At 32.0% G+C, this 12,298-nt stretch overlaps 1 protein-coding gene across 1 annotated transcript; it reads right to left on the reverse strand.

Annotated features, from left to right (window-relative positions):
• Positions 1 to 5,314: 5,314 nt before the first annotated feature.
• Positions 5,315 to 8,546, reverse strand: LOC126704594 (40S ribosomal protein S25-2). The gene is made up of 4 exons (XM_050403617.1): positions 8,395 to 8,546; positions 8,231 to 8,305; positions 7,339 to 7,473; positions 5,315 to 5,693 (listed from the first exon to the last, which is right to left on the reverse strand). Exons 1-4 carry the CDS (start codon positions 8,395 to 8,397, stop codon positions 5,580 to 5,582), a joined length of 327 nt encoding a protein of 108 aa, XP_050259574.1. The 5' UTR covers positions 8,398 to 8,546; the 3' UTR covers positions 5,315 to 5,579.
• Positions 8,547 to 12,298: the final 3,752 nt, after the last annotated feature.

Genomic DNA, 12,298 nt, shown 5'->3' on the forward strand with positions numbered 1-12,298 from the left:
AAGTGCAAGTGTAACAATAACATATATATACTTTTTGTACTTGATTTTGTAATGCCGACTTTTTTTTTTCTTTTTTTAAAAGGGTTTCGATATAGGCTTATTAATTCCATACCACGTGATAGCAATGAGTAATGCAAAGTGTATCACTAGAACTTTATTGGGGCTATTACTTGAATTGCTCACCAAGTGAAACAATTTGAGAATTTCTACCATGAAGCCATATCCCAATATAGTTGTAATGCCGACCTGATTGTTCTATATATTATTGTATAACTAGCCGCGATCCCGCGCGTTACGCGTGATAATTATTTTTATGGTAGTTTTATTAAATTTTTTTTACAGTTTAAACTAATCTAATAATGAGTAATGTATTTCGTAATTATATTTTTATTTATTATAAGAACAATCATAAATGTAATATAGGAACAATCTAAAACACCAAAAAAACGTAAACTAAAAAAAAATTAATAAAACTTAACAATGATTAATTGAACCAATATTAGGATAATTTTTTTTTTTGATAATCAATTAAGGTTATTTTATTTGTAAAAATTATAATTTCGGCCACCCAAAACATATTATCAAATAAAAAATTATTAGCAAAATCTAAGAATTAAATTTCTATACATGCATTGTTATAAAATAATAATAATAAAAATAAAATTACAAAAGTTAAAATTTGTCACCTATCCGATTATTTTCGTTTGGCTAACCTTTACTTTTTTAAAAATAAATGGTATTATAGAGTACTTCTAATACAACTATTAAGAGTACTTTGTCCACCACAAAGGATTATAAAATAAACAAAAATTAGTAAAGTCTCATAGTTTAACATCTAAATTGAGAACTATAAAAAATCATGCTATGTAACAGAATAAATACCAAATTATCCAAATCATGCTATGTAATAGAATAATATTATATTTTTATATGCTATATTTAGTTCTTTAGAACGCAATATGATAACATTTAACAATCAAAGAGAATAAAAAAAAAAAAATAGCAACAACAATTTAAAAAAACAAAACTAAATCGCATTAACCCAAAATAGAGTTTTAAAGAATATAAAAAATTATCAACCTAAAGTAGAGATGCAAGAAAAATAAAAAATATCCACCAAAAAATTTAGAGAGAGAGAGGGAACCTTTTTTTTTTTGTAAGGGAAAACTATGCATAAAATAGAAGAGATAGTGACAAATTTATAGTAAAAAGATGTGAATAAGAATAGACAAAAATAAAGGAAGATGAAGGGAAAGAGAAAGAATGATTTTAATGTAGAGGGTAGTGGGATGATGAAAAGGTAAGGGAGGGAGAAAGATTGAAAAAGTAGTGGGGAGATAAAATGGTAAGGGAGAGAGAAATGTTGGAGAAGTGTAAATATTAAAAAAAATAAATGTTAAAAACAATTATAAGAAAATTGAAAAAAAAAAAAAAACTCTAAAGCTTGAAAGGCTTCAACGTTTGGTTTTTTTGTTTTTGTTTTTTTTTTTCTTCCTTTTAAAACTCACACAAAACCCTAAAACTGAACTGAAAAGACTTTGGGTTGAGCTTGATAGTGGAACTAAATAAATAAGAGGTGGATTGAATTAATAATACAAATTTATTATAGGGTGATAGTGGAAGTAAATAAATAAGTAGTGGGTTGGATTTATTATAGGGTGATAGTGGAAGTAAATAAATAAGTAGTGGGTTGCATTTATAGGGTTGCAAATTGTAAAAACCATTTTAAAATTGTAGGACAAATTATATTTTAAAAAAGAAAAGAAAAAAAAAAAGAATAATGTGGCAGCTGATGTGGCGTAACGTGAGAGCAGCAGCATTAAACGCTACGCTTCAGCTTTTAGTAATATATAGATGGGGTAATTTGCAGGCTAGCACAACTATGGGAAACAATATAACAAGTAAGCCCAATTTTGAAACAATGTTGTAAACTAGCATCTCGAGTTTGAAAAGCTCAAGTTCGATGACAAGAATTGCGGCTTTCAAACTCAAGTTCCACTACTAGTGTGGAACTCGAGTTCCATAGGAGCAGATTTGAAGAAGCAAAAGGAGAAAAGGAGAAGAAGAAGAGGAAAAGAAGATCCAGATCAAAAGAAGAGGAAGAAGATGACCTGGAGAAGAAAATCGGATTTGAAGAAGAAGATCTGGAGATGGAGGATGGAAAATGTCGGATCTGTAGAATGCCAAAGAAGAAGAAGATCTAGAGATGGAGAATGGAAAATGCCAAAAAAGAAGAAAAAAGATGCTACTGTGTAAGAACTCGAGTCTTAAAGACTCAAGTTCCAGGTGGATATTTTGCCTACATCAGCGTACCATCCCTTGCAAATCGAGTATTAGAAACTCGAGTTCTACCTTAAACTCGAGTTCTACCTTAAACTCGAGTTTTAAAGTCTTGAGATGCTAGTTTGTTAAATAGTTTTATAAACTTGACAACTAATTAGAATGTTTAAAAAGTAATGCTAAATGCAAAAAAAAAAAAAAAAAAAAAAAAAAAAAAAAAAATCATTGTATAATACTAGAATGTTATACCATCAAAAAGGAAATTGTAAAAGGTTGAGCTATGAAATACTAGACTTGTGGGTCCACAAAAGAAGTAAGGTTGATGAATGGAAAATAGAGCTCAAGAATATCGATCAAGCATATGGGCTCTTTGGTTTGTGACACCTAAAGCCAACATTACAAACAAGAATGATGTAGGATGATAAGTACTTACACAAAAGAAGAAAATAAGGATCATAAAACAACAATACATTAGGTGACAAAAACTTCACGTGACATGCTAGTAAATTATTAACAAATCCATTCCTCTGAGATATCCTGATTGGTGGTGTGTGTATGCAGAGACTCTATGCTGCACAGAATCAAGAACTTGAGGATCTCATAACTTTAAAGTTGTGTAGTGAGAAATATATGAGTAAGAAATTGTATTTTGAGCTTACCACGTTGTTAGTTTCAACATTAACGTTTTCTGGAAAATAGTTTATTTTCTAGAAAGCATTTTTAGAAAACTATTTCATTTTCTGGTGTTTGGTAACAACCTTGAAAATGGGCTTGAGAACGTTTTTTGGTGTTTGGTATCCACAATTTTTACAACATTTCTTGTATAATTTTAAACATGTATAATATGTGTATTGTGTAAACCAACCTAATCTAATCAATATAAATAAATAAATAAATAATCAAGAATGAATTTGGTTTTCAAACTAAAATTTTGACAACGGATACAATCAAAATTAGTTGTCCAATTTTCATGATCTCAAATACTCATGTTGTTCATATATGTAAACAGTATTTTTGATAAGTAACGTAAGAAATTTTATTAGAAAAAAAACCAACCAAGTACATTGGAAGTGTACTATAGTGGCACAAATCAAGAGCAATATATATATATATATATATATATTAACCATACTTCTCATAATTCAAAATAACCATTATACCCATAAGTTCCATTTTAAATAGTTCAAATGCCACATAGGCCAAATAATTTGATAAATACCAAAAATTGTTATAGAATTGTTGACGGATCTGTGAGAAGAAAAAAAAAACATTATTAAAAAACGGTGTTATAGAGGGGAGAAGAAATAGGGAGAAAAAAAGAAGAGCGGCAGATAGAGAGGGAAATTCGTGGAAAGAGAAGAGGCCAGAGGGGGTGATAGTGAGGGTGTGAGAAGAGAGAAAAAACAAAAGAAAGAGAAGAAATGAGAGATTTTATTGTGAGAAAGGCTGAATGAGCGAAAGAAAATATTGTTTGCTAAGTCAGAAGAGGATAATATTTATAAGAATTATGCGCTACATGAGAGAGAGATTGTTTTCCAATTTTATTTATTTATTTATTTTTTTTGGAAAACAACCTATATAAAATAAATCTTATTTTTATATGAGTTTTTTGTTGACTAAAGATAGTTTTTCGTTAACCAATTTTTTTATTTATTTTTTATTTTTTATATATTACCAAATACTGGAAAATGTTAAAAACTATCTTTATAAAAGGTTTTCCAGCGAAACAAACAGAGCGTTAGTTTATTTGGTTAGTGACAAGTCAAATTTGAGTTATTCAAGAGCAACTTGGTTTATAAAGGTTCATTTATAAACCATAGGAGTAGTTGTCTGTATTGGTCAGGTTGACCTGAGTTCTAGAAATTTCTTAATCTAATATGACCAAGCCAACCCATGGTAGCTTTAAAAAACAACCTCACCAAAACTGTAGGGATTAGGTCGAGTTGGGCTATTTTGTTATGTAATAAATGTTTATAATTCGCACAATTTATCTTTGTAAACATAATTATAAAAATATCAAAATAAATCAAAATGATAAATTTAAAAATATGTATTTTCCAAATGATTAATAGCGTTTGTCGGATCAAATTACTTGGGTTGAAAATTTTGCCAACCTAAACTCAAAGCACTCCAAGCTTCAAAAAAGTTTAGAAACCAACTAAATCCAACAATCCATAAAAACCAACTTGAGACATCATATTGGGTCAGATTCATCGGACTGGTAAGTTGAATGCACACTTGTACACCCAAGAAATCATAGGCAAAGGTGCCTAAGTTAATACTTTCAAAAATATATTTCTTTGGGGAGCCATCACAAAGTACGGACAAAAAGGGGTGATGTTTAAACTTTGAAGCCCAATCTCTCAGATAGAGAACCCAGAAGACTCAGCCCAACAGCCAGAAAAACTGAAGCTTGTTCCCAGTCAGTTATTAGATTTGAAGTATTGAAACCCCATTGTGGTCTTCACATGTGACGTGAATCCACTTCTATGAGTTTCTAGGTATGGAATAAAGTCCAGGTTAATGAACGACCATAGAGCTCCAACAATAACAGCCATTTCACAAGGCAACATTTGCCTTTTTGACAATTGTCCAACTTCCATATGTTTCCCACCGATACATGATTCAGTAGCAACATCTAGCAAGACAATGGCTGTTCAATAGTTGGAAATATTATATAGAACTCATATTTCAATAAGTATTATGACTCCAAAGCCTTCTAGCTTATGCTGAAATAGATTTTTTTTTTTTTTTTTTTTTTTTTTTTTTTTTTTTTTTTTTTTTTTTTTTTCGGAGGATTCCAGTAGTTACCAATCTGTTTCTTGTGATCTTCTCTTTATATTTACGGAGCAGCCTTTCCACATGACATTAAAGCTGAATCCATTAGCTTAGGCCCCAGATATCAGTGGAACCATCACAAGCTGTAATGCCAAAAATGCTAATGCTAATTGAGCCTATTACATACTACACAAATTTCCTGCCTTAAGCACGTAGAAAAGAGCATAATATGAAATGATGAAGATCAAAACCAACATATCCAAATTCCCATTTTAAGAATAGATACTATATTCTAAGCAAAACTCAAAAACAATCTAACTCACTCCATATGTTCTCTCCATTAAACAGACTTCTAAACAAAAATATGATCTCCCCAAAACAGCAAAAATGGCCGATAATCTAGAACTGAGCTGATGCACACTAATGAGATTCCCAGAAGGAAAATCTTAAGATGGAAATAATAGAAGTGGTCAAACTCAGCACCACTAGATAAAACTAAATAAGCATAGACAATAAGAAAACTAGGTGTTTGTTGCTCGTGTGTATATCTGCTGGCTTGAATGTGCAGAGACCATCCTGATCAAACCTATTGCCATCAATTCTCTGATTGCTCTCCTTGCAAGTGATCCACTAATCTGTGAAATGAATACAAAGTCAAATGAGACATTAAAAGGAACATAAAACTCTCCTATGGTAGAGTTGACAATTAAACATGAAACAATCATTAAAAGGAACTGCTTTTATTATTGCTTGGGGAGTTGTATTAAGAGCATGTAGCTGCAAGTTCAAATTGCTTAGGCCAATGTTCATCTGGAACGTACTACTTATCAACTTTGTAGACAAACGCTAGTAAAACTAGGTGATGATCCTATCAATAACATAGACCTAGAACATGGAAGTAGTAAGCAGTAATGTTCTAGATATCTATAGATGATGCTGAGACTATCAGCAAATCCGCATTATTAACCAAACTTTTATGCATGATTAATAGATTTCTGACTAGACATCTACCTCTAACAGGACATGTTGATGAACAAACATGAACAGCACTAGAAGAAAACACCAAAAAATATTGATTTAAAGAATCACAAGAAGCAAAAATATACGTTGGAATTGAAATCTAACCAAAATTATAAATGCAAGTTAAAATTCACTATTGACCACAACTGGACAGTTTAAAGATTGCCATTCTTAATAACCTCACCATCAACATCAACAAAGCCTAAGTCACAAAACTTTGGGTTGGGTTATGGATCCTCAACAGCCTAACTAGAGTCTACCACGTGCATTATTCTCTCTCAATCTACCCTCTCCAAAATCATCATCTCTGTTACTTCTTAATTATTATGTCCTTTTACAAAACTTCTACTAATTTTACTTTTGGCCTTTTATCTTTTCTTGTTCCCTTGACTTGAATCAAATCACTCTTTCTCAATGGGGCATTAAGGCACTCACCAACCATAAACTAAAACTGAAATAGGTTTGGCAACATCATGAAGTGAAATTGGCACTTACCTCTACTAACACCCTAGTGGCCTGGTAGAACTCTTCAGTCCTCACAAGGCCGTTTGGGGTTCAAACTACTGTGGGTGGATGAGATGATTTTGGTGAGTGAGGAATCTTCTACTGATTGGGGGGGAAAGGCACTCGCCAAAAATTCAGTCACAATGGGTTTGTAGAATGCATCAAATTAGGGTTTTGGATTCTACAACATTTAATTGTCAGGAATCCACTACATCAACGTGGGACTTTCAGATTGACATACTTGACAGCAGGCTTCTTTAATGTGGCATCTTCACTACAATAACCTATGAAAACAATCAGCCACCTCAAAAATATGTGGATCCATACATGACCATTCATGATTATTGCCCAACTCTTATAAATTTTTCCATTTTCGGATTGTCCACCTGCTCATATAATGAGTAATCAAGTTTTAAATCAGGTTCAAACTATTATTCCTTGGAAATTTTAATTCTATCAAGGATAACACTAGCTACCTAAGTTTGATATTTCTTTTACTAAAAGCCCTGATGGTCACATCTGAACTAATCCCAATTCCAGTAATTTTAACATCTTCACTAAATTTAATTTATTTCCCATAATTTCTAAACCTATATGATTTGAGAAAAACATAATAACAAAAATACACGCTTAGAAATTCCAGTTAAGAAAACCACCTAGACGAAATCAATACAGATGCTTACTAAACTATCAACAAAATCAGAACACAAAATACTCAGTCAATACAAATTTTTTGAAAAAAGGTAAAAGAAGTACCCTCATACGGTCGGAGAGAATGGAGGGTGTGATGAGTTTGTATTTGGGAGCCTCGGAGAGTAGCTTGTCATAAGTGCCCTGGTCGAACAATACCATGTTGTTCACCTTCTCCTTTTGCTTTCCCTTGCTCCACTTCTGTAATCCACCATTAAAAACCACACTTTACAACATAATTCCACTTTATATCATCAAAAATTAAATACCCACGTCTCATTTCTACCAAATAGTCCTCACAACATATCAAACTTGCACTGCACCCCCCAGTCCCCACCCCCACAAAAAAGAAAACCTTTAGCACGCACACACACATAATTCCACCATATAAGTATATATCATCATTCATCAAAAATTAAATACACACTTCTCATTTCTACCAAATAGAAAGTCCTCCACAACATAGCAAACTTGCACTACGCCCCCCACCCCACAGAGAGGAAAAAAAAAAAAAAAAAAACAACAACAACAACTTTAGCACACAACACACACGCATACCCCTCACCAAAAATCAAAACTTTACAACATAATTCCACTTTATATCATCAAAACTAAAATACTCACTTCTCATTTCTATAAAAAAATTCATCACAACATATCAAACTTGCACTACACCCCCCATCCCACACACCAAAAAAAAAAAAAAAACCCAACAACTTTAGCACACAACACGCACACGCATACACCCCACACCAAAAACCAAAACTTTACAACATAATTCCACTTTATATCATCAAAACTAAATACCCACTTCTTATTTCTATAAAAAATTTATCATAACATATCAAACTTGCACTATACCCTCCCCCACCCCCCACCCCCCACCCCCACAAAATAAAAAAGCACAATTTTAGCGTGTGTGTGTGTGTGTATTCAAAAGGATGGGTCTGAGTTTAACCTTCTTCTTCTGCTTGCCACCACCAGATTTGGCAGGCTTGGAGGAAGGTGGAGGAGCCTTCTCTTTCTTTGGAGCCTGCAACCAATAACCCAACACTTATTAGTTGAACTTTGCTGATAATGGTGAAAATCTACTGGGTAGGCCATGAGTACAGTGGTGCATACCATTGGATCAGATCAGAGAGAGAGAGAGCTGAGGCGCTTATAGAAGAAGACGAAGTAGTAGGGTTTATTGGACAAGATAAACCTGTGCAGGAACGATGCCGTTTGTTTGTACTCTTATATATTGCCGCCAAACCGTATAAACGACTTATCGTTCTTTTGGGCTTGTTTCCCCTGAACTTAAAACGTTGTTGTCGTTTTTTAATTCTGTAGGCCCTCTCATGTACAATGAGAAAGTGGGATCAATCTTTTAATCACCATTTATTTATTTTTTTGAGAATCAATCTATCACCATTTTGATTCAGAAACAATCACCAAATCTTTGCCTAGTGATGATGTTTCCTTTGTCTCTTATGGTCATTTGATTGGTGAGGTGAAACTTCTTATAGATTGCTTTGTTGATTTTATTTTATTATTATTTTTTTTTTACTCTCGGAGACAAAGGAATTGTATTGTTCGAAACCTTACTAGACATGGTAAATATGTTTTAGTGTTTTACCCTTTGTTTGGGAGTTCATAAGAGAATGAAATGAAATAGAATATAATGATCATAAGGGAATGGAAAAAAATAGAATGGAATGTCCTCGTTTGAAAGGAGGGAATGGAATGAAATGGAAAGGAAAATGAAAGAATAGAATAATTTTATAATATTCTTTCATTCCCTTATTTAGGAGTTTTCATGGAGGGAATGGAAAGTTCATTCCCTCTATAAATAAATAAAAATAAAAAAGGAAAATTCATTCCCTTATTTGGGAGTTTAAGGTTCCGTTTGATTGGAGGAGTGGAAAAGTGGGGGAGAATAGAAAATGGTGAGATGATAGAAAAGTGGGAGGATAGAAAATATTTTAATTTCCTTCCTTTTTGTTTGGTTAGGAGTGGAAAAATGGAGGGATGGAAAAAGTGAGTGTATATAAATTTACGCATATATCCTTATTAAAAAAATGATACCCAATTAAAACCCAAAAAGTGATAAACAACCAAAAAAAAAAAAATCACCTAAATTTATTAAAAAATAAAAATCATGTCCATAAAAAATCCACATCTAAAAAAAAAAAAAAAGAATACTAGGCAAGCCAACCCAGTAAATCAAAAGAAAAGGAAAAAAGAAAAAGAAAAAAAAGAAAGAGGTAGGCAATGCCTACCCAGTAAATCAAGAGAAAAAAAAAATGAAGAAGAAGAAGGAGGTAGGCAACGTAGGAAAAAAAGAAAGAAAAAAAAAAGTGTGAAGAAAAGCAACGTGGGTAAAGGTGCAATTGTACATGAGCATTTTCATCCAAAAATGATGCCGAATTTCTCTCTTCAATTTTCTTTCCATTTTGGAGAGAAAACTCTTTGGTGGGTTAGGGGAGAAAATACTTGGGTTTCACCATTTAGTTTCCTTCCCTCCCACCCAACCAAACACACTCTAAAAAAGTTTTTCTTCCCATTTTCTCTTCAAAGTTTTCATTCTACCCTATTTCACATTCAAACAAACACACCCTAAGTGGGAGGGAATGGAATGGGTAAGAGGGAACACTCATTCCTTTCTATTTTCTTAAAATCTCAAATTTTCATTTATCTCGAAATTGGAAGGAATGGAGGGAATGAAATTAGATTTAGTGAATTTTTTATTAAACTCCCAAAATACCCCTATATATTCAACCCTTTATTTTTAAATAGGGGTTTAATAGTAATATTGTCGTAAATAATTCCATTCCATTCTCTCTCTATTACTCCCAAACAAGATTACTTGTATTTCATTCATTTTCATTCATTTCTATTCATTTATTTAAAAACATCCAATTAAGGTTACTTAATTCCATTCCATTCTTTATCAAAAAAAAATTCCATTCCATTCAATTCAATTCCTTTCCCTTACTCAAATACATTCCATTCCATTCCATTCTATTGTGATCATTCATTTCCATTCCATTCAATTTCCTTAAGCAAGGGAAATGAACAGAAAAAAATGAAATGTAATTAAGTAACCTTGATTGGATATTTTAAAACAAATGAATGGAAATGAATGGAATGTAAATAATCTTGTTTGGGAGTAATATAGAAGGAATATAATGGAATCAATTTATGTCATTATTACTATTAGAATTTAGTCCTTATAAATGAAATGGGCAATTTAGTTTCATATGGGCATTGGAACAAACACACGCATAAATTGGAACTGAATGAACCCCTAAAACATCATTGTAGGCTTTAATAAAAATCAAATTGTAGAATAAGTTAACCTCCATGTACCTTAGGATCTAATTCTACATGCTATCTTATCGAGATTTGTATCCAAAATCGAGACAAGAACCGTTTCAAAATTGGGGACAAGAACTGTTTCAAAATTGGGGAAGATGAGCCGCTTGAACTAGAAGTACTTGAGTTGTGGTTGAGATTATTGGTGAGACAGCCGACCTTTAGCAAACTCCAAAATGAAGTAGATATGGAAATCTCGTGACGATAAAAAGGCGGTTCATCTCGTGCTTGACAATCAAATGATGGTGAAATGGGGAGTAACAGACGAGGAGTGATTGAGATGGAGGGAGAAGAAGAGAGCAAGCAATGTGTGGGAACTCTAGGATCCAGTTGCATAAAAAAGAGAACCTAATTAGCCAGTAATAGGTTTTCATCTAGATTATTAATGGACGGTTCAAATTAAAGAAAGTGGTGTCTCAAATTATAAAAATCAAATAATTCAAAGAACTAAGGAAGAGAGACATTTAAGGTTTTTAAGATCGAATAGTGAAAACATTATAATTAATACAAAAAAGGAACAATTTTGAAAAAATTGAGAAATCTTGGATTTAAAATTGTAAAGAAATTACTTTTTTAAGAAAAAGATAAAATGAAATTAGAATGTACATTAAATGAAATTTCGATTATATATAAATATATATATATAAAAGAAAAAAAAATCTCCTTAAATTTATTTTTCCTTATTTGTTCAGTTTTTAGCTTTTGCATATAACATTTTAAAATCTCATTTGTTCTCACTTTTTCAATGTATAAATATAATTTAATACACTTTTAGCAAAATGATTCCATTAATAGGTGTCCTTTAGGCATTTGCTAATTGATCATTTTAAAAAGAATTTAATATTACTTTTATAAAAAAATATAAAAACATTTTTATTTTTCTACAAAAAGATTTTAAAAATACTATATAAACCAATGTCCATGTCCCAAAGTTATAGTAGATTTTGCAGAGGGGCAAGAAAAACCCTAAACCCTAAGTACGCGTTTGGATTGCGTTTGCATCTTGCGTCTGCATTGCAACATTTTTTTTTTTTTTGGAAGCGTGTTTTTGTTGCTTTATATCATACCAGTGAATCCTGTGCACTGTTCATGGGACCCGCAAACCTCTTTTTTCAGCAACTTTTTCATTAAAAATGGGTCCTAATTCATACATTTAAAAATTATTTTCAACAGTGTTTTCAGTTTTCAGTTTTCAGCGGTATCCAAACGAACCCTAAAATCTACAGAAATGTCAGATTATTTTTGGACAAAGCCAAGATACCGTGACCTGAAGAAAGATTCGTAAGTTCTTATCTTAATCTTTACCTGATTTTTTCTTCTTGATTCCAAGTTTTGTTTGTATGCCTATCTTTCTCAATCTTTAGCTTTCCAAAATAAAATTGGTGAAACTTTTTATTTATTTTTTTAAAACAGAGTTTTCATAGTTTTTTGAATTGACTCCCAAGTTTAGATCTGTGGGAACGCGAGATTGATGGAAATGTTGCCAACTTCAACAACATTGGTGGATACATTTTCTTGTCTATAGGAAAAATATTAGTTCACTATTTTCGAAGAGGAACCACTGGATTTTGATTGGCCAAATACAAATCTGAAACGACCTGACCGTTTCATTTACTTCTCCTATTATAAAGAAAAGGACTACGTTTCTTCTAAGTATGGTCATGAGACT

This window comes from Quercus robur, chromosome 11 (genome assembly GCF_932294415.1).
Source record: "Quercus robur chromosome 11, dhQueRobu3.1, whole genome shotgun sequence".
Taxonomy (NCBI): domain Eukaryota; kingdom Viridiplantae; phylum Streptophyta; class Magnoliopsida; order Fagales; family Fagaceae; genus Quercus; species Quercus robur.